This window comes from Vipera ursinii (genome assembly GCF_947247035.1).
Source record: "Vipera ursinii genome assembly, chromosome: 8".
Lineage (NCBI taxonomy): Eukaryota > Metazoa > Chordata > Lepidosauria > Squamata > Viperidae > Vipera > Vipera ursinii.
In genome coordinates, this window is record NC_139519.1 from 21,740,674 (window position 1) to 21,768,408 (window position 27,735).

At 44.3% G+C, this 27,735-nt stretch overlaps 1 protein-coding gene across 1 annotated transcript in view; it reads left to right on the forward strand.

The window, feature by feature from the left end:
* The window catches only part of LOC310643919 (beta-galactosidase-1-like protein 2), a 35,978-nt gene that overhangs the window by 1,693 nt on the left and 6,550 nt on the right, over positions 1 to 27,735 (forward strand). The window contains exons 2-14 of the mRNA XM_083368617.1: positions 6,716 to 6,913; positions 8,081 to 8,149; positions 8,931 to 9,026; positions 13,433 to 13,541; positions 14,022 to 14,114; positions 16,240 to 16,321; positions 19,276 to 19,340; positions 20,741 to 20,825; positions 22,299 to 22,436; positions 23,933 to 24,013; positions 25,192 to 25,295; positions 26,591 to 26,737; positions 27,541 to 27,612. Coding sequence (XP_083224743.1) covers positions 6,716 to 6,913; positions 8,081 to 8,149; positions 8,931 to 9,026; positions 13,433 to 13,541; positions 14,022 to 14,114; positions 16,240 to 16,321; positions 19,276 to 19,340; positions 20,741 to 20,825; positions 22,299 to 22,436; positions 23,933 to 24,013; positions 25,192 to 25,295; positions 26,591 to 26,737; positions 27,541 to 27,612 — 1,339 coding nt within the window. The remainder of the gene's footprint in view (positions 1 to 6,715; positions 6,914 to 8,080; positions 8,150 to 8,930; positions 9,027 to 13,432; positions 13,542 to 14,021; positions 14,115 to 16,239; positions 16,322 to 19,275; positions 19,341 to 20,740; positions 20,826 to 22,298; positions 22,437 to 23,932; positions 24,014 to 25,191; positions 25,296 to 26,590; positions 26,738 to 27,540; positions 27,613 to 27,735) is intronic.

Here is a 27,735-nt window from a genome sequence, read left to right on the forward strand (position 1 = left end):
AGGAGAAATTGGACAAGTTAGTGCACCGCCTGCCTCTTTAAGAGTTCCTACTCTTAATAATAATAATTATTAACAATCATAGCAATAATAGATTTTCATCCTGTCTTTATTTCTTTATTAGATCTTTATCCTTCCTGTATTACTTTATAGGTAACTCAAGGCTGCCAAAGTTCTTCGTACTCCTCCTTCCTCCTATTTTCCCCACAAAACAACCCTGTGAGGAAAGTTAGGCTGAGAGACAGAGTGATTGGCCCAAAGTCACCTAGCCAGCTTTCATACTAAGGCAGGACTAGAACTCAGAGTCTCCTAGCGATTTGTCCAAAGTCACCCAGCTGGCATTCATATCTATGGCGGAACTAGCATTCACCACCTCCTGGTGATTGGCCCAAAGTCACCCAGCCTACTTTCATGCCTAAGACAGCACTTGAACTCATAACCTCCTGGTTTCTAACCTATAGCATCTTCACCAAACTGGCTTTCCTGCAGCAAACCTAACACTAATACACTTGCCTCCTGTTTCCCCCACAACAACAGCCATGTGAGGTAGGCTGAGCTGAGAAAGGATGACTGGCTAAAGTTGCTATGTGCATTTTCCCCAGTTCCTTCATGTCTATTGGATGGCCAGCACTGCATGCTTCATCACCTGCTTACTTAGATAAATCTGGTGTTGTTTTATAAATCAGTTCATGCAATTTGCTGAGAATGAAAAAAAAAATCTCATATTGTTTGCAAACGAAAGAAAGCCACAGTCTTCTGGGAATTAATGCCATGGTAGTTTTTTGCTGGTAAAAGAAAGACACTGTTGAATCTGAACACGTCTGGTGTTTGTACTGTAGCAACATTCATGCCAATCTCATCTTACCACTACTACACAAATACACAAGGCGCGCCAGGTAATTTTACACCATCCTGTTGATTTCAGATGTCAGTCCTGCTACAACATATAATATGGCCAGATTCTCTGCAGCAGCACTCTTAAATTTATCAGTGGATGGCTTCTGGTTTAGGCTTGAGGACTCAACGGTATACACTAGATTTCAGTGTGCATCTGCTGGTTGGCTGTATTAGGGCACTCTGAAACTTAATACTAATAGTTTTCCGCTTGCTAACTTTTTATGCTCTTTTCTCAGTTGTTAAAGCAGGTATTCAATTTGTGCATCTTTTATGCCTTATAGCTTTTTATAACTCATTTAAATTCACAATTTTTATATCCTTTATGTGGGCTTCCTTTTAAGGGCTTTATCGTATTCCCTTATGACAGTCTTATGGCTATAGTAAAAATTGATTTGGAAAAGTGATCCAGCCTGTTCATTTGCTTGCAAGTTGTTAAATAAACGACTAATTTTGAAGGCTGCCACTCTGAGGATTTTTTCCCCAAGCTTTATAAGGTCTAATACAATTTTTCGTAGAGCTGAATAGCAGATGTGTATATTTTAAATTGTGTTTTAATTACTTCCTTCTCCGTGGCCAAATAGTGGGAGACAGAAGCAGGGCATCCATCATGAAGTGCCAGTCAAGGGCCATCTTCCTGGTAGAGTAATTCTTAATTGAGTGTCATAATTAGTTTCACACCTAGTTAACTTTTCTTTCACCTTGAGCCTTCCATGTTGGGCTATTGGTGTTTCCTGTGGGTTTTCTAAAAAAAAATGTACTAGAAACACAAAACATAGTCTGATGTATTGTGACCATAAACAAAAAAAAATATTAGTATGAAAATAATTTCACGTCTGCCTTCCAGCCTCAGTTCATGAGCCTTGGTGGAGCAGTGGGCTAATGCCTCCTTAAGTAACACCAGCTGCCTGCAATTAGTGCAGGTTCGCATCCCACCAGGCTCAAGGTTGACTCAGCCTTCCATCCTTCCCAGGTAGGTAAAATGAGGACCCAGATTGTTGGGGGCAATTAAGCTGACTTTGTAATAATGCCGCTTGGGGGTGTGTGTGAAAGCCCTAATAAGCAGGCATATACATAGAATGAAGGCTACTGCTAACTAAGCTTGTAAGCCGCCCGCCCTGAGTCTTCGGAGAAGGGCGGGATATAAATGGAATTTAAAAAAAAAAGTTCATGACAGACACATTCAAAATTCCCATCAAATGTCCAGTAGCCGATCAGATCATTAGTGGGGGTAAATGCACCCGTTTAGGTGAATATAAAAGCTATATATTCTTCATAACTTTATTATTATAAAGAATAGATAACTACGAAGAAGGGATAGATTTTTAAACTGCGGAAAACCAACCTTCATTCTCTTGATAATTAAGGATCACAACTACACTCATTCCCTTGCTGTTAGCCTGCAGGCTAGGATTGATGGGAGGTGTAGTAGTCCTAACAGATCAGAGGAAAGCAGTGGGCCATCTGTTGTCCCGTTATGACCCAAATTGGTGCATCCTGATGGATCGGCTTTTCCTCCTAGCTCCTTTCTCTTCTAGTGATACGTGCGCTAGAAGATTTAACTCCAGCATCTGTAAGAAAGCACTTTTTAAATGCTCTCCTCTTCTGCGCTTGCCTTCCAACCTGTTTGTGTTTCTGCTTGCTGGTGCATCCTCTTCCTAGGATGAATGCCCTTCTAAAGTCATGGCACTGATTAGCTGCCTCCCTCTTAAAGCTGGATAAAAAGTAAAGCTTGAGGTCAGTGGGGCAAAGGGTTTGAGGAGCCCTCTCATTGGAAGGTATATCGAGTTAATCTGTCCTAGGATTGAATTAAACATTAAGGTCATGTTAGGCCCTTGGCAGTAGTGCCTTCTGCAAAACACTAGATTGCATGTAGTCCTCAACTTACGGGCCACAAAAATTCTCCCGCTAACTGAGACGTTTGTTAAGTGATTTTTTTGCCCCATTTTTTTGCCTCAGCTCATCTGTTCGGGGGGAATCACCACAGCTGTTCGGTTAGTAACATGGTTGTTAAGTGAGTCTGGTCTTCCCCCATTAATGTGGCTTGACCAAAGGTTGCAAAAGGGGACCCCAGGACACTGCGACCGTCATAAATATGAGTCAGTTGCCGAGGGACTCCATTTTGATCACATGACCCCAGGGATGCTGCAACGGTCGTAAGTCTGAAAAACGGTCATAAGTCATTTTTTCCCCCAGTGCCGTTGTAACTTTGAACGGTTATTAAGTGAGCTGTCGTAAGCCGAGGACTATCTGTACAGGGCTTAGGATTTGATTTGGAAGAGGCACTTTCAGAAGTGCTTTTTTGGCAGATTTAGCAGTAATCTTCAACTGGTTAAAGCAGAAAAATATTTTTTTTCCCCAGAACGGACGTTCAGAGAAATTTACACGCATATGTTGTTCTGTTTGATTTGGCTACTGTTTTATGTACACAACCGGGCAATTAATGCGTAAAAAAGAAAAAGCCATCCCAAACTAAACCCTGATGAACGTTGTCAATTTATAGTATATTTTAAAGATGTGATGTATGGGTTTTTTTTCTTTCATAGCTTGGTTAGAGACCTGGGTGACTTCTAAGAAAGATGTTCTCATTAGATTAGGCAGAGCAAATGATGCAAATTAAATCTGGAGGAAGATCAAAGATGACTTGGGGGGTGGGGGAGGAAAAAGCGATGTCTACAAATTGACATTTTGGGGCAGCTGGTGGGAGTGTGTGCGTGGGTGTGTTGCCTCTCATTTGGAAAAGCTGAAATTGGGAACACTGAAACGCCTAGGGGAGGCACTTGTGTCTATGTGTATGTGTCTGCCACGCTGAATCAGTTAGTCCCTAGGGAAGAATTTCCCCGGCAGTTCTTCAAATAAAGAAAGGATGGCACAGAGCAAGGCCATGTCAAGCTGGCTATGATTTAAAAGACTTTAAGTAAGCAGGCAAATAAGAAATCCATTCCTCGCCTATCATAACAAAGTAATGGGCGAAGGAAGACACGCTGCTGATGCTGTAAATCAGTTTTGTGTTGGACTTAATAGAAACACGGGTGACCTTGGTGCTTACAGGTGAAAGAGATGAATCTGTATCTATTAAGTTCTCTGAGAGATGATAGGTCTCTGTCAGTCATCCCATATCTTGCCTCTAAGCTGTCTAGGATATCTCAAAATTTCAAAGCTGGATCTTGTTACCACACTGTTTCTGCTTCGGGGCAGCACAACGGTGAATAGAATGTGAAGGATGTGTGTATATAATGTATGTTCTTATTTGTGGTTTTTACTTGTGTGTCGTGTGCTCTGTGGACAGCACTTAATTTCGTTGTGAGTTACCCAGTGACAATAAAAACATTCTATTCTATTCTATTCTATTCTATTCTATTCTATTCTATTCTATTCTATTCTATTCTATTCTATTCTATTCTATTCTATTTTTTCTATTCTATTCTATTCTTTCATTATTCTATTCTATTCTGTTCTATTCTATATTTTCTATTCTATTCTGTTCTTTCATTATTCTATTCTGTTCTATTCTGTTCTATTCTATTCTATTCTATTCTATTCTATTCTATTCTATTCTATTCTATTCTATTCTATTCTATTTTCTATTCTATTCAGCATTTTTTAATGATTTTGCAATGCTTGGGAATCCTACAGACCTTGAAAGATAGGAAGCCATGTACAAATACTGTGAATTATTAGGTTGGCCTGCTGGCTCAAAATCTGCTTGGAGCAGGTAAGCCTCAATGCCAAGAACATTGGCCTTCACAGTGGACTAAATGTTGGCTACAAAGAGGAGGTGTCTTGAATAAAAATAGTTCCCTTCTTGTTCATCCATGCAGGATTTATTCTGGATTCTTTTTCCAGGAAGTATTATCACCGCCTGCGTGTTCTTTCAGAAACCTATAGTTATGATGTGATATGAAGTTTCTGTCTTAAGTGTAGAGTCAACCACTGCAACTTTTATATCTAGTTACCTTGTTGTTCTGTTGTAATTCAGAACATTTACATCCTTAAACTGGGCTGTCAGCTCTACCATGTTAACCGGCCGCTTTTTTCCTACAGCTTCTATTGGCAAGAGTTTTGCTTCTTCATCTTAAACTATGATTTGTCTACCGGCCCCTAGGAATCTCCCCTCCCCCCCTGAAATTGTTGTCATTCATCATTCATGGTTCTTTGCAGTATAGCAGAGATTCCCAGCCTGGACAGCTTGCAGAGGTGTGGACTTCAATTCCCAGAATTCCTCAGCCAGCAAGGCCATTTGCTGAGCAGCTCTGGAGCTGGAAGTCTACAACATCTGGATGTTGCCTACTTTCTGTAGAACTGTTTAGCTTCAGGTCCCAGAATCTGGGAAGCTCAAGGAAGTTCAAGAAAGCCACGTGTGAGATTCCTAACCTTGTCACCTCCTTGTTTTTCCTCTCTTTCTCATGAGCAATGGCACGTTGTTTCCCTAATGGAGGAATAAGATATCAATGACAAAAACACCTTTCTAGGAACAGGGAAAAAGTTCAGCTTCTCCTTTAGCAGTCCTGGTGGGTATTGTTTTCACCAGCTTGGTGACAAGATGCCCCCAGATCCCTGCTAAAACGTGTCCCCATCACACTGATAGATAGATAAACTAGCATTCCCAGTTCCTAGAGTCTCTGTAGGGCTGCCACAGCAACTTCAGATAATAATAAGTTGAACACAAGTGTGCTTAAAAGTACAAAAGCCCACAGAGGGAAACAGACAGCCTGGATGAAATTCTTTGGATTATGGCCATTTTTATCCAGTTATTGTAAATAGGCAGGTATCAGAAATCATATTCTTTTTTCCTCTGGTTCGTTGGTTTTGTGTTACGAAAACGGGGGTGGGGAAAAAGCCAAGTGTTTTGTTGGTTAAGGAAACAGAGCATGGCAGAATTCCGGATTCTCTGTGCCTCTTTATATTTGCTTCTTGCTTGACGACACAGCTTGGCGCTGCCAGAATGGCGTCGCAGACTACTTGGAACATTTTAAACATTTATCTCTGAAAGCAGGCTGTGCATCGGCACACCTGCAGAGACCCATCATTTTGCAACGTCCCATTTTCCGCTGTCTGCTAAGTTACCTTTTTCAGGGTTTTCAAATCTGGGTTGAAGATTTCCTCCTGAAAGCGGTGGTTCCTCCTCCCCCCCCCCAAGATCCAGAATAAAGCAGGCAGCATTCAAACTGATGAAGTAAAGGAGAATTTCCAAAGTTCAATCATGGGTGCTGAAGGAGAAATAGAAAAGATTCTTTCTTTGGAAAGATGAACTTGGAGAAGGGTAAAGAAAGACAGAAGAAGAGAGGTTACAGCCCTGCCCCATGAAATGGGTTAAATATAGGAGAGAAGAGGCAAAACAGGTATGAAAGCTAGGTGGACGGGTGACTTTGGGCCAATCACCAGAAGACTTGGAGTTCTAGTTCCACTTTATACACGAAAGCTGTCGAGTAACTTTGGGCCGATCACCAGTAGATTGGGAGTTCTAGTTCCACCTTATGCACGAAAGCTGTCTGAGTAACTTTGGGCCAATCACCAGAAGACCGGGAGTTCTAGTTCCACTTTATACACAAAAGCTGTCTGAGTAACTTTGGGCCCATCACCAGGAGACCGGGAGTTCTAGTCCTGCCTTAGGCGTGAAACTGGCTTTCATGCCTAAGGCCAGGACTACAACTTACGGTCTCCTGTCAGTTGGCCCCAAAGTCACCCAGTTGGCTTTCAATCACTAAGGCGGAACTAGAACTCACGGTCTCCCACTTTCTAGCCTGTTTGCCTTAACCACTGGGTTCAACTGACGCTCCAGCCGGCTCTGCTACCGTTATCCTTTTCCTTCCTTCTTCTTCAGGTTCAGCTTGACGAACATAATTCCTATGCGGTTCTGGGGCCGAGTGCTGGGCTTGCAAGCCAAACACTCCCAGTTCCTGCTGGAGGAGAAGCCCTTTCGCATCCTCGGCGGCTCATTGCACTATTTCCGCATCCCCCGAGAATATTGGAAGGACCGCTTGGTCAAGATGAAGGCCTGTGGCCTGAACACCCTCACAACGTAAGGCTTGTCTCTTTCGTAGCCCCCTCAGCTTGGCCTCATTGCCAACTCTGTTGGAGTATAGGTAGCCCTTGACGTACGACATGTTGCTTAGTGGCCACTCAAAGTTCTGACATTTGTGTGTGTGTGTGTGTGTGTGTGTGTGTGTGTGTGTGTGTGTGTGTGACGGTTCCGACAGATGAAACTCTTCAAAGAACTTTGAGGCATCGTTTACCTCAAAGAATCTTTATTTGAGTAGCATAGCATCGGCACGAACATAATCGAAGCCAAAAATTAAATTCCCCTCCCCTGGGCACATAGCATCGAAGCACAATTCCCTCCTCCAGTTGACGGTCCTAAATCACATTCCCCAATTCGTTTGAAGCGCACGGGCTTCCCCTTCAGCTCTCCAGCCTGGCCAATTCTTTATCATCTCTTATTTCAACAACCTTGGTTCTCACGCTAGGTTCAGTGTTATTATGTCTAGCTAGGCTCTCATGCACATTCCTCTCCCCCCCCCCCCAGCATCATCTAACGCTAAAAGCAAAAAGAAGAAAATGGCTGCATCTCCATCTGTGGTCAGTACAAAAACTTCCGATGTTAGCAGCATTGACAGGGGTTACTTTACAACCCAGGTTCGGTAGCGTCCATGGTTGGGGGGAATCCCACAGTCACGTGACCACACATCGGGCGCTAAGCAACCAGGTTGCATTTATAGCTGTTTGCAGCTGTCCTGCCATCCCACAAACGCCTTTTAGCACATTTGGGCCAAAACCTAGCATTTATTTCTGGTTTCCGCCAGAAACCGTACCCGTAGCAAGCCATTGGTTCTCTTAAGACCTCCGATCCTTCCGTCGCGGGTTGAAGACCCATCTATTTGAACTAGCGGGTCTGGCCTGATGGGGGTATATGGGTTTTTATTGGTTTGTTTTATTATTCTTGTTTTAACTTGGGCATTGATTTAATTGTCTTTTAATTTTTGTATTGTCATTTTATATTTACGCCCTGTGAACCGCCCTGAGTCCCTTTGGGAGAAGGGCGGTATAGAAATCTCAATAAATTAAATTAAATTAAATTAAGAAACCTGGCATTTGCTTAAGGATCGTGGGGATTTCCCGAACAAAGTCTTAAAATTGGGTTTGTCGTGTGCCTTCGTTTGGGAGATCTTTATTCACTGCCCTGTTCCAGGTATGTCCCTTGGAACCTTCATGAGGCCGTCAGAGGGAGATTCGACTTCAGCGGAGACTTGGATCTACAGTATGTATCAGGGGATCTGCCTTTTCTTTACGAAAGAAATCCAGCCCCCTAAAAATCGGTTTTCTTTCTTCCGATATCAGATTTGCCTAGGCTGAATTTCTCATCCTTGTACAGCGCTGCGAAAAGGAGGGGATGCTTTGTGTAAGCAAAATCGTGAGGAGATGGGTTTGAGCCGGAAATCAGATACACAGGAGGTTCTTTGTGCTGTCGATCGTAATAAAAAATGATCAGGGGAAGAGCATTATGTACACTGTTTTGAGATGTATAAATGCAAGTAATATTTCAATAAAATATCTACACGGCCATCAGCATAAGATCCTGATGGAGAGAGAGAGAGAGAGAACGACATTTGAGCCTTGATAGCTATAACTTTGGCAAACTCTGCCAAACCTTTGACGGAACTTAGTTGGTGGGGAAATTTTGTGGCTCCTTTTTAATAATCCCTACATTCTGCAACTAGGTCTTTAGATAAAGTTGGTTTTTGAGCCCTGGTGGCGCAGTGGTTAGAATGCAGCAATGCTGGCTAACTCTGCCGACTGCCAGCAGTTTGATCCTGACCTGCTCAGGGTTGACTCAGCCTTCCATCCTTCCGAGGTCAGTAAAGTGAGGACCCGGCTTGTTGGGAAGAGATAGGCTGACTCTGTGAACTGCTTAGAGAGGGGCTGTCAAGCACAATGAAGCAGTATATAAGTCTAAGTGCAATTGTGATTGCTATTTTGAGCTAAATTCGAGATTGCTCTGCCTTTGCAGTGGTTTTGCCATTTCCCATTTGCTTCTCTAGGGCTTTTCTTAGGATGGCGGAAGAAGTAGGACTTTGGGTGATTCTGCGCCCCGGGCCTTATATCTGCTCCGAGTGGGACCTTGGTGGTCTACCCAGGTAAGTCTGAATGATTTTGACTTTTGGGTTAAAATGTTACTCCTTACTGTGTCCGCGGCTTTCAGAAGTCTACTTCTGAGGACAGAAATCTGATAATTAGAGCAGAAATAGAATGGAGACCTTGTTTATCAAATATTACTTTGTTTTAAATATTCTATGTACGTGTCAGTAGGCTGTTTCTTCTGAAATGAAATGTATCCGGTCTGCATTGCTATTTTTGCTGTGTGTACCTTCTGATCCTTGATTGTAATAAAGAACTGATTTGGATTTTATGTTAGCAGCAAACTTTCTGCTTGGCACGTTCCAAGGAGCTGTCCTTCCAACGGATACAGTATTTCTTTCGATTCAGAGCTTTGTTCTTTAATCCTGAGCGTTAATTTAATTCTATTTTAACTTTTGTAGTTTTGTACTTTTATCATTTGCCCTGTTCACCGCCCTGAGTCCCTAGGGAGAAGGGCGGTATAAAAATTTAATAAAAACTAAACTAAACTAAAAACTAAACTTTCGCCTTCCTGACGTTTTTAGACGTTGCAGCTTCGAAGTATAAGTTGCAACTCCTACACTGGAGAAGCCCGGTTTAAACAGTTTTCCTGTAGCTTAAAAGTTCTGCGTTGCAGTGTCAGCCTCGTCCTTTGGGTTTTATTTATTCCCCATTACAAGGCTTAGCAAAATGTTGTGCTCCCTCTTTCTTTGGGGCAGCCACCTAGAGACTTAAAAAGTAGCCAGTGGTCATCTGTCTGCGGAGATTCTCAATCATCCAGGCGATGGTTGTCCCAAAGGCTTGGATTTTTTTTTTTCCTTTGAGTACCTTTTGCTTCTCATCCAAGAACCGAAGAAGCCTCCTGAACGAGAAGCGAAACGTTTTCAGAGGGGGGAAAAAACATCAAGAAAATCCAGTTGCCTTTTGGAAAAAAGCAATTTTGGGATAGCCAATGGTCACAACCCATATGTCCTGCGGAACCCAGCTGGGTTAAAAGACACTCCGTCTGTCTGGGGATTAGGGACTGCAAGGCTTTGAGACTGCGTCTGCTTGTCTGCCCCTCCCTCCCCAGGAATCCGTGCAAATGATGATAAGAAATAACTCTTTGCTTCACCCCAGCCAGAAAACAGCTCTGCGTGCGGCACCCACTGCCTGCTCTTTTGAGTCAGAAGTTCAGGGCAAAACTCTCCACAGAAATAGGGGGGGGAAAAAACCAGCCATCTTTTTATTTGTTTATTGTTTATTTATTTAATTGATTTTACATATACCGCCCTATTCCCGAAGGACTCAGGGCGGTTTACAGGGCGAATTAAAACAATACAAACAATGCAAGTTGAATGCAAGTTCCCCGTTTCTGGGTTGAAATGGGTCAGAGAAGGCGTTTCAAGCGAAGCCTTCTGTTAAAAGTTCTCCCCGTCACACTTTGAAGGCGTGCAGAAGCGACATTTCTACCCTGCAGTCCTGAGAATTTAAAAGCAGGGTGGGAAGAGGGCCCTGACGAATGGAGAAGGACAAGCTATCTCGGGAATTAGCAGCCCTGCCACCAAAGCCGTGCAGATGGATCAGGAAGAGGCCGAGAAGGGAACAATAGGCCAGCTTTATGCAGGGTGACCGGGGTGAGGACTTGCCCGATGCCGGCGTGTTTTTCTTGCCACCCGGAATAAAAGCACCATTTGTTCCTTTGGCATTCAATTATTCAGCCTAAAAGCTTTTTCTGCCCTCCTTCCATGCCCCTCCCTCCCTCCACGCATGTTTCACATAAAAGCAGCGGATAACGTTTTCGAGAGAATGATCCAGGCGCCCATAACTCTGGAGATCATAAGTAGGACATGTTGGTTTATTCTGGGCACGAAAAGTACTGACTGCATCTAAGTATCTTGATTTCTGGCCTCCCGTTCAGAGCAGACGGGGCAAATGGAATATTTGTGGCTCAAGGTGGAACTGTGGGTGCTCTCCGAGCTGGCCTGTTTTCTTGCAAACGTTTCATGACCCAACTAGGCGACATTATCAGTGCTAGAAGGGAGTGGGGTTTGCTCTTTGTTAATGTAGTAGTGGCTTGGAGGGTTGGAGGGAGGGTTGTTTTCCTGTTAGTTCCTTGATTGGTCTGTCAAAACACACACCCCACCACCACCAGCAATTAACACCCAGGTAAGCAGAGATTAACACCAGTGTTGATAACAGACCAACAATCAAGCAGGAAACAAAAGCCCAATCAAGGCACCAACAACCCAGACTTAACAATCAAACAAAAAACAACAACCTAATCCAACAGCCACCAAGATCACTCCCAACAACAGTGACAGGGCAAGCCCCCCCCCTCCTTTCTAGCATTGATGACATTACCTTAGTTGGGTGATGTAAGATCTGCAGAAAACCACCAAGGAACTCCACACCAGTTCCCCGAAGAGCTCCAGGAACTCCACAAATGGGGCAAACTCTGGATTGGACTTGGCTGAGGAAGTCAGCTGTAGAAAGTAAGGAAGGTGACCCTGAGCTTTCGGTCTGGATCCGGCTGTAGGCAGCCTGGACGTGCCAGGACTCTTCCAGGTCAGCACCTGCAGCTTACAATCTCCACGTTTGTTCTGAAATGAAGACAAAGGTCGCCAGCTCCAAGTTTGGACTCTCCACAAACCTTTCTATGTGTAATTTGCTAAATGACCCCAAGGGAAGCCTTCTCAGTTTATTGGCCCTCCACTTCCTTGATGTGAGTTACATTCTAGAACAGGAGTGTCCAACCTGGGCAACTTGGAAGACGTGGCGTTCAAGCCAGAGAATTCCCCAACCAGCTGTACTGCCAAGATTGGACACCCTCGCTCTAGATTAGAACATCCAAGGGTATCCATTAGCTTCTCCGCTTATTCTGAATACGATGGACGAACGGCTCAACGCCGCAAAAGCCAAGCTTGATGGAAGGAGGCTTTGTTCTTTGACTGTGACCATCTTCCTACAGATGACATGCCTGTGGAGATTCCCAGTCCTCCAGGTCATGGTTGTCCCCAAGGTGCTTTTTCAGGAGGCAACTGGACCTCCTTGTTTTTTCTTGGAAGGCGTTTCGCTTCTCCTCCGTGAAGAGTCTTCAGCTCACACGTCCATTCCCCACCATCCAGCCAGAGCTGAAGGAGCTTCTTGGACGAGAAGCAAAAAGTCTTCGAAAGAAAAACAAGGAAGTTTAGTTGCCTCCAGAAAAAGCACCTTTGGGACTACAGGTGATGTGTTGCACCGTACAAAACTTCACAGAAGCTGCCCTTGGTTAGACTGGGAATTTAACCTGCGTGGGCTGATTCGGCTTGCGTTTTTGGCTGACTCTCCATCTTCTTTTCGAGTTACTGGAACGAATGGCTGACTTCCTCAGCTGTGTTACTTTTTTTATTTCCCTTCACTGGTTTTATTTCTTCCCTCTGGGGATAACCTGTTGATGCCAGACCCTAAAGCAATACCCTTGATGAATCCAACGTCATCTCTGAAAATCCTTCCTAGTTACCGGATCCCAAGGGGATGCTCGACACTCACCCGTCCTTTTTTTCCATTTGTCTTTGCCACCAGAGATTGGGTGTCTAGAGAATCTTAGCTGAAAGAGAGTTTTTCCCTCTTAACCTTCCCCATCTTCTCTCTCCGCTTTTCAGTGAGCTGGCCTGAGTTGGCTTTCTCTAATGCCATGCAGTTGCATATTTTAAATGTTTTCAGATATTTAAACCTGCAATTTAAGGCAGGTTTAGGAAGGATGGAAAAAAAAACGTGCCTTGCATTCTAAGGCAAACTTACCCAATTCGAACTTGTAATTCAAGGCCAATGCAGTCTTATGCAAAAATATCTCCCCCTTTTAAGTTCAAAAACCATGAAATGTGTTTATAGATATTAAGAAAAAGTGCACATGGTCATTTCCGTGGGAAAAACGTCACGTGAAATTATACTGCATTAAAAAGAGTTTAGAAAATGCATAGGTAAAGTGAGTAGAAAAAGTATTATATTGCGCCTATTAGAACTATCCAAGATTTTTCCCTCCCTGTTTCTTCTTTCTTTCTTTCTTTCTTTCTTTCTTTCTTTCTTTCTTTCTTTCTTTCTTTCTTTCTTTCTTTCTTCCTTCCTTCCTTCCTTCCTTCCTTCCTTCCTTCCTTTCTTTGTTTCTTTCTCCATTCTAACAGGTGCAATATAATCATTTTTAGCCACTTTTCCTAAGATATGTGTGTGTGTGTGTGTGTGTGTGTGTGTGCACGCTCACGCGCTCGCATGTGTGTGAATATTTTAAAGAACTTTAAGCATTTAAAAATGATTTAAAACCAAGCTGAATATCCAGTCTGCCCCAGCCCATTTCTTTCATGCCTGCTTAAGAATTGTGGGGTGGGGAGCAAAAACTCCCAGGGATCATAGTTTTTTTTATTTCATCTTCTCCTATTTTAATCAATGATCTGATCATCGTCCCGCCTAGCTGGTTGCTTCAGGATCCTGAAATGCAGCTGAGGACAACCTACAAGGGCTTCACTGAGGCTGTAGATTCTTACTTTGACCACCTGATGCCCCAGGTGGTCCATCTTCAGGTAAATAACATCACTTCCTTTGTTTACTTATTCCTAGGCTTTCTTTTTCTTTTCTTTTTTTAATCACACAATCTTTTATCGGACCAGAATTGAAAACCAGGTAGAGGCTACCCTGTCCACATGCCCCAGATTAATTTTCTAGACCTTCCTGGGATGCTATTGAATGTTCAAAGGTATCCCGAGCATCTTACAAGTGGAAAGGTCAGCAGTAAGGAGAGGAGAGAACAGGTACTTTGTGATTTACTACATCTCTGCCTCCTGAAGCTGTCCTTGAGAGAGGGGACCCTTGGTTTCCCATTTCCGTGTTCCGGTGAGGTTCAACGATTTTTCTAAGTCACTTCTAAAATGGAACTTCAGACCAAGCCGTGGAGAGGCAAGGCAAAACTGTACAGAGTCCTCCTCCATTAATCTTCCCAAATAAAGTAATTAGATCGGCCAGCTGCTTCCTATCTGCTTATGTTCTCCTGCTTCTCTTCCTAGTACAAGAATGGAGGGCCAATTATAGCCATGCAGGTGGAGAACGAATACGGCTCCTACGCCCAAGACCAGAATTACATGGCCTACATAAAGCAGGTAAAGATATCCCTCCATCTCCTTTGAACTTAAAAAGAAATGCTGCTGGTACACATTACATAAAAGCAAAACAAGTACACACACACAAACACACAAACACACAACAGTTGAAACGTTGATCTGATAGATCCCGTGAAACTGGAGTGATATTTATTAAATTCTTTCAACTTACATGCTGTCCATCTCATTATCGAGTGACTCTTGCTAACAGACAAAAGAGTAATATAGTAATATGGAAGTTACAGGGAAGGAGATACTGATTAAATAGTAGGATGGTTTTATTTTGTACCTTTTAATTTATTATTTTTTAAATGTGTTGGCTGCCCATCTCCAAAGTTCCCAAGAGTAATAGAGCCAGTTCTAAGAAGACATGTGAAGGTTAGACATCCATCCAACCAGTGGGGCCACTTTAATTCGGATTCTTGCATGGAACAGGGGTGGAACTCCATGGTTCCTTCCCACTCTAGAACACAGGGATCTCTCGTTAAACGAGGTTCCTGAGCTTTCTTGCCAACGCAAAGAGATCTCCGGGCCTTGAGCCATTCGGAACCGGGCCGCAGACGTGTCAGGCATGCTCGCCGCTCACGTGAATGAGGCGGCATGCTCACACATGCTTGCCTGCCACTTGTGGGGAACGATCCCCTCTTCCCCCCCACCCCCGCTCCACCTGCCGGTCCACAAAGCCGAAAAGGTTCTGAAGCAAATAGCCTGAGAATCATAAAGTGAGCCTTTGGCCCTGTAGCAAAAGACATGGCGCTTCCTCCTTTGCCGTCGATTATTTTGCAAACCAGACTGAAGCTGCCTTGTAAAACCCGGTAATCCGGAGAGGCTGGCTAATTTGATTAAGGTTCTCCTTCTGTCATCTCATCCAACAGAGGACTTTGCAGGTCCCCACCTGTGTCCTTGGCAGGCAGGCAGGCAGGCACTGGGAGAGGATCAGTTTAAAGCTTGGCAAATCCTGCTCACGCTGCGCCTTCGTCCCTTACCTGGAGGAAACGCTTGCTGGCGCAGAGGAATTAATGCTAGGGTTACCTGGCTGGACTTACAACAGCGATTGTTCAGAGTTACAACGGCACTGAAAAAGGTGGCTTACTGCCAGTCCTCTCTCTCTTGCGACAGTCGTTAAGTGGGTCACTATGTGACCGCACTGGATTTTACCGCCTTTCTGGCGCCGGTTGTTAAGTGAATACTGAGGTCGTTAAGCAAACTCATTGTTCTCGATGAGGCGGGGGGAGGGTTGCCTGAAATTGAAAATGAACACAGTTTCCCGCAAAACGTTCTAAATCCTGGTCATGTGACCACGAGACACTGCAAAATGCCATCAATGTGGCCAAATGCCAAGAGGCCCAAAATTTGTCGTCATATGATCACAGAGAGGAGAGTGGTATTGTAAGTTTGAATCCAGGTTGCAAGTAGCTTTTTTCGGGGGGGGGAGCTGTCATAACTGAATGGTCACTAAAGGGCCATTCGTAAGTCTTGACCATTGCAAATACCAGGGATAGACAACCTTGGTTCTTTTATGACTTGTGGACTTCAACTCCCAGAATTCCTGAGCCAGTATGGGGGGAACTATGGCCCCCTTCATGACTCGTGGACTTCAACTCCCAGAATTCCTGAGCCAGCATGGCTCAGCTTGGAAACCTCTCCCTTTCCCCTCAGCATGGCTGGCTCAGGAATTCTGGGAGTTGAAGTCCATGAGTCATAAAAGAGCCAAGGTTGCCTACCCCTGCAATATCAAGGCTAGTGTCAGAAATGCCTTGATGAACAGCAGGTGTTTTTCAGCTTCTCTTGGTCCTCCTAACATCTGGGTCGGAATGTCTGTGAGGATTCTCAAACATCCAGGTCATGGTTGTCCCATAGGCGCTTTTCCAAAAGGCATCTAGCTGGACTTTTCCTTGGTTTAACTTCGGTTAGAACTGAAGAAGCTTTTTGGATGAGAAACAAAGCAAAACAAAACCACGAAAGTCCGGTTGCCTTTTAGAGAAGCACTTTTGGAAGATCTGGGTCAGAATCACATTGGTCCCGGAAAGACTAACTTCCTTTAAAACAGTGGTTTGTTCCTGATCCTGGCTTCTTCTGGGATATCAGCTCTGAACTTTAGCATGCTGATCTTCCTTTCCCGCAGGCCCTGTTAAGCAGGAAAGTGGTGGAATTGTTGGTGACCTCGGATAATAAAGATGGTCTGAATGCCGGCACCGTAGAAGGAGGTAACTTGGGTTATTCTGGAGCAAAGTTGCGACTGAGATTTAAAAAAAAAGTGCCACGGTACCACCTATCTGCTACAATTTTACAAAAATTGTAAAAAAATTTTTTTTGTGAAATTGGGTTTTTTTGTGTTTAAATACATGTGAGTAACCAGCAGTGCTATAAAGTATTTGCATGCCACAGAAATCTTTTGAAATTATTCTTCTGTTTAAGGCTCAGAATGTGTGTACAGGTAATCCTGGACTTGCAACTATTCGTCTAAGCAAATATTCAAAGTTTCAACAGCGTTGGGAAAAAAAGAGACCTACCGCCAATTGATTAAAATTACGATTTAGAATTTTAATAACTTTGTTTCTTCCCCCCCCCCTCATTTTACTTTGCCAATAAAGCCTCTAATCCTACTGGAAGTAGGATAAATTTGTGAGGCTAATGAGAAAGAATTTGGATATATAATGCTTAAAATTGCTAGGCTTGCCTGCCTGGTTTCTGGCCATGGTTTCTGACACCCGATGGTTATATCCAATTTTCCTTACTCTTTGCCGGCTGCAAGCGAAGGTTGAGTGCATAATGTATACGGTCGGCTTCCAGGATGTGTCTGTGCGTGCGTCTTTGCCTACTAATTTATTAAAACTTATTTTCATTCCATTAGTATGCTCCAGGCAAGTAACCCAATCAGATATGCACAAAGAGCTTTACTTCATCTAATCAAAATGATAAGATGAACTTTATGATGACAGATCACGATGCTCTGGTACAAAATTAAGAGTTTGGCCCTCTCTGCAATTAACAGAGAGATGGCCAAACCGGAGGCCAGAATGAATAAATGAATGAATGAATAAATGAATAATGAAAAAATAAATGGGAACCAGGTATGTCTAATCTAACGAAGAGAAGGACCGGGGATGACTTGATAACTGTCTTCCAATATATGAGGGTCTGTCACAGGGAAGGGGGGGGGTCAACTTATTCTCCAGAGCCTCTGAGGGCAGGGCAAGAAGTAGCGGATGGAGACTTATCAAAGAGACATCCAATCTAAAACTAAAAGGAGACGTTTCCTGACAACGAGAACAATTAGTCCATGGAGCGGCTTGTCTCCAGAAGTTGTGGGTTCTCCATCTTTGGAGGTTTTCAAGAAGAGACTGGACAGCCATTTGTCCAGAGTGGTGTGGAATCTCCTGCTTGAGCAAGGGGTTGGACTAGAAGACCTCCAAGGTCCCTTCCAGCTCTGTAATTCTGTAAATAAATCATGCCATTTTCTTGCATCGTTCTTCTGCCCAATCTAACGTGGAGATTCTCTTTGCTTGCTTCAAAGCAGAGCCGCTTGCGATGCCCACGTAAATAATGCCCACGTGAGCGTTCAGGGCCGCTTCCCATTGCCTCTGTCCTTTTGAAACGCAAGCCCAGAGGACTGTCCTCTGAGTAGGCTGCCCGTTTGATCTATGGCATCCCACTGAAATTGATTCCTCCTCCTCTAAGTTGCAGCCATTCTCTTCCGTGTCCACGTGGGGTCGCTCTCTCCCTTCTAGTAGTAGGGACAATAGGGAGGGGGGGTGGGGGAAGGGGAAGAGCTTTGAGCCTTGTTCTGTGTTTTGGCACAAATGTGTTGACTTGCCTGCGAGCGCTTGCTGGCTCCTCGCTCATTCATCCCCTGGCTGGGAGTTGTGTGTTTCCCTGGCGGGCTTGTGTGCCTCGGTCCCAGCCCCTGCTTCAGATGTCACAACAATCTGCTCATTAGAGTCATCATGTCAAGTAATCAGGAATGCGGAATAACTAGGGCCGTGAGTGATGCACCGATGACAGCCTCAGAAGAGGTGGCCGTGAGAATGCACAAAAGTGTGAATAAAAGGCAGGCTGGGGGGGGAGGAGAAGAAAGAAAGGGTGGGTGGTCTGTTGTTGTTGACTGTTGCGGGCAAGATAAAATGCCATCCTGGCTGGTTTAGGTGCAGTTCTCTCTCTCTCTCTCTCTCTCTCTCTCTCTCTCTCTCTCTCTCTCTCCCTCCCTCCCTCCCTCCCTCCCTCTCTCTCTCTCTCTCTCTCCCTCTCTCTCTCCCCCTCTCTCTCCCCCCTCTCTCTCCCTCTCTCTCTCTCTCTCTTTCTGCCTGTCCTGTGGAATTCTGCACCCTGGATTTTATATCTGTGCCACAGGAGGTCTTCGTTTTGGAAAGAACTAAGCTGCTAGTCCTTCTGGCCTAATGTATGTTGTCTGTTGCAATTGTTGTTCTCCCGAAAAGACATTACAGGTAGTCCTCGACTTACAATATTTCATTTAGGGACCGTTCAAAGCAGGGGTCTTCAAACTTGGCAACTTTGAGAGTTGTGGACTTCAACTCCCAGAATTCCTCAGCCAGCAAAATCAGTGTGTGGGGGGGGGGAGAGCCAGATTTGCCTAGCAACTTGTGATTCCCTTAACACCTGCAGCGATTCAGGAAGAGTAACAGAATAACAGAGCTGGAAGGCACCTTGGAGGTCATCTAGTCCAACCCCCTGCTCAAGCAGCAGATCCCATACCATTTCCGACCAGTGGCTGTCCAGTATCTCCTTAAAAACTTCCAGTGTTGGAGAATTCACAGCTTCTGGAGGCAGGTTGTTCCACTGATTAATTGTTCTAACTGTCAGGAAGTTTCTCCTTAGTTCTAGGTTGCTTCTCTCCTTGATAAGTTTCCATCCGTTGCATCTTGTCCTGCCTTCAGGTGCTTTGGAGAAGAGCTTGACTCCGTCTTCTTTGGGGCAGCCCCTGAAATATTGGAACAATGCTATCATGTCACCCCTGGTCCTTCTCTTCGCTTAAGAACCATGGCCAATAAGATCGTACGATTGGGCGTGATACCCTTAACAACTGCCTTACTCAGCTGGTCCCAGTTATAGTCCATAAATCGAAGATTACCTGTGGATTAACCGCGGTTGTAGCCTAGCTGAATTTTTTTTCTTTTTCTGCCCATTTTCCCTTTCTCAATAGCTTTGGCCACTATCAACTTTCAGAAGATGGAGCCGGGACTCCTGTCCTCCCTCAACAAACTGCAGGTAAGGAGGAGGCTTCGCAAGGTCAGACTTTTCAACTTCTAAAGCTCTTGTTGTGTGCTTTATGGCCTGAAAACAAGGAGGGCGCCAATTGCAGAAAAAGCCAAGTTTCCCGATGCCTTGAACTCTTTATTTATCGCTGCCTTCCAAATGTAAATCCTTCCCTGCTTTCCTTGGGTACGTTTCCCGCAGCCCAAAATAAAAACGGTCATCAGAGAGCCGTAATTGGTCACTGCTCAATTGTGCCCCAAAGAATTTATATCCAGACAGAGTTGGCTTTCGGGAAATAGATTTACTTTATGTGCTGGGGGAGGACTGTCTTCATCCTTCTTGTCAACCATCAGGAAATAACCCACTGAAAAGCTCATTGATTCCTCTGCTGGTCCAGGATCTGGATGTGAAGAAAGTCATTTCCATTTTCATTGAATCCTATCCTCGCATTCTGTGTTCATTTGATTTTTAAAAAACGCCCTCGTTCTCTGATCTTCACCCAGGAGGTCTTTCAGAGTGGCTTACATCTCAATAAAACGAGGTAGTTCTTGGCCTGTAGGGTTGAATTCTAAAAGGTACAGCATTCAAGGAAAAAGAGACGGGGGAAAAAGAGAGAGAGAAAAAATATTCAAGGATGAGTTAATATATCAGAATGGTATTACGGTCCAGGAGACTAAATTCTAGTCCCGCCTTAGGCATGGAAGCTGGATGGGTGACTTTGAGCCAATCACCAGGAGACGGGGAGTTCTAGTCCTGCCTTAGGCATGAAAGCCGGCTGGGTGACTTTGGACCTATCACCAGGAGACTGTGAGTTCTAGTCCCGCCTTAAGCGTGAAAGCCGGCTGGGTGACTTTGGGCCAATCACCAGGAGACTGTGAGTTCTAGCTCTGCCTTAAGCATGAAAGCCGGCTGGGTGACTTTGAGTCTATCACCAGGAGACTGTGAGTTCTAATCCCGCCTTAGGCATGAAACCCGACTAGGTGGGCCAGTTACCAGGAGTCTTTGAATTCTAGTCCTGCCTTAGGCATGAAAGCCAACTGGGTGACTTTGGGCCAATCACCAGGAGACTCTGAGTTCTAGTCCCGCCTTAGGCATGAAAGCCGACTAGGTGGGCCAAATTACCAGGAGACCGTGAATTCTAGTCACGCCTTAGGCATGAAAGCCAACTGGGTGACTTTGGGCCAATCACCAGGAGACTCTGAGTTCTAGTCCCGCCTTAGGCATGAAAGCCGACTAGGTGGGCCAAATTACCAGGAGACCGTGAATTCTAGTCACGCCTTAGGCATGGGAAGCTGACTGGGTCACTTTGGGCCAGTCACCAGGAGACCATGGGTTGACAGCTGCCTAGGCTACCTAAGAGAGGACTTCAAAAGCAGAGCCTGTTTTCACCTGGTGGGTTTGCCCTTTTTCAGCGTGACATGCCAACGATGGTGATGGAGTACTGGACGGGTTGGTTTGACAGCTGGGGAGGACCCCACAATGTGTTTGACGCGGATGGTAAGTTCTTTGCTGGTGCAATTCCTTTCCCACCTGCTTCAAAGCAGAGGCAAAGTTCGAACAGGCTGTTCTTTGCCTCTGCTTTGAACTGCGAGACCGGCGGCAAATAAATTTGAGAAATAAATAAAATGCGTTTAGGTAGCCGCGCCTCGGGTGCGGACCTCTGCTCTTACACTGAGTCTGATTTGCTTTCCATGCGCCCAGGGGAAGGAAAAAAACCAAAACCCCTACATTTATTTTTTAATGTTTTGAAGCTTTTAATTCCTCCTCAGGTTTTATGACTCCTTTAAATATAGCCAGTTGCCCCTTTATGGTGCAGCCATTTCAGCTGGTTTAATTCAAGCTGTCAAAAGGGACCTTGAGCTTCCTGCCCTGAAAAATGGATGGCAGAACAAAAACTCAACAACATCATTTTAATTTTCGGTGCGAAGATATAAACCATTCTTCTCCGCTCCCCAAGAAGAATCACCTGGGTTCTTATTTTATTTTTTTCTCCTTCGGCTGTGGGAGTTGTAATCACTGAACGAGAATAAAAGTACAAAGTAAAGTAGAAAATATTCAGTGAGAGCTATTTTCAAGCATTTATTTTTTAACTCCGTGCTGGGGCTAACTGACTTTGGCTTATGATTAAAAGGAAGCAATGTAGGGTTTTTTTTTAAAAAAAAAATATGGGTACAGCTGACCGGACGATCTGTGCTTATGACAAAAAAAGCCAAAAGTTATAGGAAATCAGTAACTATCCTGGGAAAAGATCCATATTTTTAGTGGTGGTAGTTAGAGGCCTACAGAGAGAGGCTGTTCCAGAGGGCAGGTGTAAACTTGGCAAAGCCAAGCCCCATTTTTAACATTCTTTCCAAGGCCAACTCCTGGAAGGATTGCTTGCTGATTCTGCTTCAAAAGGGTGTAAACACTTAACACCTATTCTATTCTAGTCTAGTCTAGTCTAGTCTAGTCTAGTATTAATCTATTTTATTCCATTCCATTCCATTCTATTCTATTCTAAGTCTGTTCTATTCTAGTCTAGTCTAGTATTAATGTATTCCATTCCATTCTATTTAAATCTGTTCTAGTCTAGTCTAGTATTATTCTATTCTATTCTTCTATTCTATTCTATTCTATTCTATTCTATTCTATTCTATTCTATTCTATTCTATTCTATTCTATTCTATTCTATTCTATTCTATTCTATTCCATTCCATTCCATTCCATTCCATTCCATTCCATTCCATATTCTATTCTATTCTATTCTATTCTATTCTATTCTATTCTATTCTATTCTATTCTATTCTATTCTATTCCTCAGAACTTTAGAACTGGGCCGTAAGTATCTTTAGGGGAGATCTTCATAGCTATGAACAGTTGCTGAGTGACCATCGTAAGTCGAGGACTACTTGCATAAAGTCAGATAGCCATAGTAGCAAGATTTAACATCCGTTGCCATGCGACACTCGGAAGCTTTGCTTGTCTCCGCAGAGATGCTGGAAAGGGTTGAAGACGTTCTCCGATCAGGAGCATCCATCAATCTCTACATGTTCCACGGAGGGACCAATTTTGGATTCATGAATGGTGCTCTGCATTTCGACAACTACAAGGCAACCATCACCAGCTACGGTAAGGTTCCATTGACTGATTGGGCCTGGCTTGCAAGGGATGCTGGGAGGTTCGAGGCAGAAGAGTTCCGTTGAGTACCCAACTAGGAGAGTGCCTGGAATGGGACAATCTCCCTTTGGAAGAAGGAGGAGCTTCCCTAAAGTGGCGGTCATTTAGCCAAGTGACAGGGCGTCATGCAATAATCAGTGGGGCGTCACTGGTATCTTGTTCAAATGAAAGTCGAAAATGCGACGGGCAACAGTTTCAAATCTCCACCAAGCCCTGTTGCTTGTAGGGCTGGAAGAAAGCAAATGAGATGATTCAAGGCCTGGAGACTAAAACATATGAAGAACGGTTGCAGGATTTGGGTTTGGCTAGTCTAGAGAAAAGTAGAACTAGCGGGGAGGACATGATCACAGTCTTCCAGTATTTGAGAGGTTGCCACAAAGAGGAGGGGGTGTCTACTTATTTTCCAAAGCACCAGAAGGCAGGACAAGAAACCGTGGATAGAAACTAACCAAGGAGAGAAGCAACCTGGAATTAAGGAGAAATTTCCTAACAGTGAGGACAATTAACCAGTGGAACAGCTTGCCTCCAGAAGTTGTGGGTGCTTCCTCACTGGAGGTTTTTAGGAAGAGACTGGACAGCCACCTGTATCAAATTGTACAGCAGGGGTTGGACTAGAAGACCTCCAAAGTCCCTTCCAGGTCTATTCTGATTGATTAAAGTTGCTACGATGTCCTACCTGCGTTTGTACAGTGAATTTAAGAGCGGGCTAAAAATCAGATTATGGGTATGATTGTCTTATAATGTGGCATGAATCAAGCTATCACAATATGCCACAATATAGGGTTCTCCAAACTTGGCCATTTTAGGACTGGCTGGCTGACGAATTCTGGGAGTTGAAGTCCACAAGTCTTAAAGTGGCCACGTTTTGGCCACCCTTGCCATAACAGGCTTCGTTTTTGCAAGCAAAAGCTGTTCGGAGAAAGCAAAGGTTGTGTTTTGTTAATCAAGTTTAAGATTTAACGTGTTATCTGAGCTGTGCCGGGCTCTTATATCATCGTTTCTTTGGTTACTAAATGAAGGTCTCATAATTCACACTGAACTGATCAACTGGCCCAATGGGAACCCCCAAAGATTAAACCTGGATTAAAACCACCCAAGATTACCAATAAAGGGGAACATTTGTAGCTCAGGGTTGAATTGAGGAATGCTTGGGGCTCTCTGAGTTGTTTCCTTACAGACGTTTCGTTACCCAAACTAGGTAACATCATCAGGGCTAGTGATCAGTAAGGTTAACCTGTTGTGAGAATGTCAGCATTGGGATTGTTCCTATCCTGGTTAAAAGGGTTTGGTGAATCCAGCCTCTGTGTGTGTGTGTGTGTGTGTGTGTGTGTGTGTGTGTGTGTGTGTGTGAAGTTCTTGTAGCGATTTCTGTGGCATGCACCTATAAATAAGGCGAGAGGTGAGAGCTACCTGCCCTACTTTTGTTTTTTTTGTGTGTTTTTTTTCAGATTATGACGCTGTATTGACTGAGGCTGGGGATTACACCGCCAAGTACTTCAAACTGCGCAATCTTCTTTCCAGCATGATGGGTAACTGCATGAAAGAAGGGGCGGCTTCTCGGCCTTCTCTAAACCAGCGTTTCCCAACCTTAGGAACTTGAAGATGCGTGGACTTCAACTCCCAGAATTCCCCAGCCAGCTATGCTGGCTGGGGAATTCTGGGAGTTGAAGTCCACGCATCTTCAAGTTCCTAAGGTTGGGAAACGCTGCTCTAAACGCTGGGGGAGGGGGGGGGCTTGAAAAAACGGGCTCGCCCCCAGTGGGCGGGTGGGTGGGGGCCCTGCTCTGCTTCCAGTGTGGCTTCATTCTGTTGATCAGGCGGGGCTGTTTTTCTGCAGAATGGGGAGAGGGGGGGAAGGGGCTGGGAGGGGGGGACTGGCCCTTCGGGGGACTTCCAAGGCGGTGGGGAAGGTTGAGTCCTTATAACAACATCATTGGTGGGGGGAGGGAGGGAAGGAAGGAGGGAGGGAGGGAAAGCTTTGTACATCCTCTCTTTTTTCTTCCTCCCTTCCTTTCTTTGACCCTGGGAAGAGGCTGTTTCAGTGCCGTCACCTTTGAGTTGGGCTCCATTCCGGATGAATAAATTCCGGAATTTTCTTGGTAGTCCAGGAGCACAGCGTTTTACCATTGCCTTCCTCCAGGGTGTGAAGTTGTTGGGGTTTTTTCCTTTTTCATTTTAACCAATTTAGCCAGGAGCCCTGACGTTTCCTTCATTTAGTGTCAACTGGGTCTGACCAGGCTTAGCTTGTATAAGTGAGAAAATGACCTTCCTTCCTTCCTTCCTTCCTTCCTTCCTTCCTTCCTTCCTTCCTTCCTTCCTTCCTTCCTTCCTTCCTTCCTTCCTTCTTCCCTCCCTCCCTTCCCCCTCCCTCCCTTCTTCCCTCCCTTCCTCCCTCCCTTTTTTCCCCCTTCTTCCTTCCTTCCTCCCCCCTCCCTCCCTTCCTTCTTCCCCCCTCCCTCCCTCCCTCCCTCCCTTCCTTCCTTCCGCAGTTCTTAAGTGAGCCCTGCTTAGCAATTTCATGTTGTAAGTCAAGCAATTTCATGTTGTAAGTCAAGCAATTTCATGTTGTAAGTCAAGTAATTTCATGTTGTAAGTCAAGAACTCACTGTAAGCTCTTCTCAAGCCAAGGAAGTTGGGAAATTGAGATTTTTTTTCCACCAATCCAGTGCTCGAATTCAACGGCATTCTCTCTTTTCCTTTTCCAAAGAGGCTCCTCTCCCTCCACCTCCGATAATTTTAAATAAAGCATCTTACGGGGCCATCCTGATGCAGCAGTATATCTCGCTGTGGGAATTGTTGTCAGGGATGGAGGTAAGTCATCCTCCAGGGAAGCACTTGCTCAGATTGGCTAGATGATGGGACTGGGAACAACAAACCAGAAATCATGGCTGGGGTCCTCATTAAAGAACTCAGAATAAATCTAAGCTTTTGGATCTCACTGGGCTTTGAAACTCCGTGAGATGGGTTGATAAAGAGGCGCACTTAAAATGGAATTGCTGAATTTATATGCAAAGGTAATGAGGGGCCCTTGGAAGTTAAGTAGCTTGAAAAATCATTTCCAGGGTTAAATATGCATGTTTGAACGAGTCCTCAATCCTGTCATTCAAGGTCTGTTATTTAATGCCTTTTTAAAATAAGCAGGATAATTCTGCATCCCTGTTAGATGATTTTGTGTGGCATTTGGGGGGGGGGGAAACCTTAGCCTAGTTGTCTAAATTTTGCAACATTCAATGTGCCACAAACCCTTTGCTTCTCAGCTGAAGGTTTCGTAAGAAAAAAAAATGTTTTCTTGATTTAGTTCCTACAAACAAGCATTTGATGCTTTGCTTGGTGCCTGCAGTGTTTGGGTATCCGAATCGATCACAGATCTCCAAGTGACGAGGGATTTAAGTCACGTTCTGTGTGTGAGCAGGAAGCTAGACATTAGCCAGGCCTTGGATACAATTGGATCTTTGTTGGCTTGAATGAAGTGATCCTTGTATGATCCATGAATTGTTCCACCAGAAGAGGAGGCGTTATGAACACATTCACATGAAAGCAAACTCTATAAAGGAGAATATTTGTAGCACAGAGTTGAAATGAGAGGTTTTTGGTGCTCTCTGAGCTTGGCTGTTTTCTTGCAGATGTTTCTTTACCCAGCTGGGTAACTTCATCAGCGCTAGTAGGGAGTGGGGTTCGCAGGGAGGAGGAGAGGAGGAGGAGGAGGATGACAATGACTGTGAGTTCCTTGGTGCTCTCTCTGACCTTGGTTGTTTTCTTGCAGATGTTCCATTACCCAGTGTAACTTCATCAGTGCTAGGAAAGACTTGTAGGTAAACAGAGAGCAAATCCCACCTCCTTCTAGCACTGATGATGTTACCTAGTTTGGGCAATGAAATGTCTACTAGGAAACAGCCAAGCTCAAAAAGTACCAAGGACCCTCAAAGCAAACTCTACCCCTATTTATATTTGTATTCTTTTTTCTCCTTATCATCATCACCGTGTTAGCTTATTATGGAGCTGTGTCTGTTTCATGAACCCATGAAGGGGAGGAAAAAAAACCCACCACCCCCACCTTATTTCTTAGCAGTTGCTGTTAGGATCCTGTTCTGCTTTCTGTTCGGCAGATTGTGAAGTCAGAATACCCCATTAACATGGAGAACCTACCAATAAACAATGGCAATGGACAGGCCTTTGGCTACACCCTTTATGAGACGGTCATCCTTGGCGGAGGAACGCTGTATTCGCGTGACTACATCCGAGATCGAGCAGAGGTGAGGATGGATGTGCGAGATTTACTACCTTCTTCTGGGAGGGAAAAGCTGGCTAGATCTTAGTTAACGCATAATTTACTCTTGGGTCAAGGTGACTTTCTTGGAATGAACATATTGAAACTCTGGTGACCTCATACTTACCAGTTGCTCTTGTCATTTGGCCCTAATTACAGACATAATTTTCCGTTCAGTTCAGAAGCTTGGTCTTTAGTATGGACTGCTCTGTCTAGACCATGTTCTAAAAGGCTTCCCTTTAACTCTGGGGTCTTCAAACATGGCCCTTTTATGACTTGTGGACTTCAACTCCCAGAATTCCTCAGCCAGGCACGCTGGCTGAGGAATTCTGGGAGTTGAAGTCCACAAGTCATAAAAGCGCCAAGTTTGAAGACCCCTACTTTAACTATTGATCCACGGAGCCAGGTTTGAATGCCAATTACCCACTAAAGCTTTAAAAATACAGAGAAAGGTTTGCTATTACAATTTACAGAATACCTTTAAAAGTAGAAAATATTTTTAAGTTTTGTGGAACACCTGGGTGGCCATAACCTGCTAATTGTAACTACTGAGGCTGAATAATCTAGCAATCTTTTTAATTAATATTCCCTCATTCTATTTGCTTCTATAATCTGTTTAAATGATTCTAATAACACGGCTACATCCAGTGCTTGAATCCACAGTTGGAATTCTCCCCAGGTACTTCTGCTCTCCTTATGTTACAATCTCTAAATCCTCCTCTAGTTTCCTGACTTTTGTGAAAGTTAAAACAATCTATTTTTTTTTGGTCTGTTTTTTCCCTCCTGCAGGTGTTTGTTAATACTCGTTATATTGGTCACCTTGATTACAACGTACAAGAACTCTCCATTCCTAACAGGCAGGTGAGCAGTTAGAAAAAAGCAGTTGGGATGGCAGGCAAGATTTTTATTTGTTTTAACCTTATTTTACCTTTTTAAGAAAAGGGACGTGGTGGCTTAGTGGGTTAGGACGCTGAGCCTGTCGAT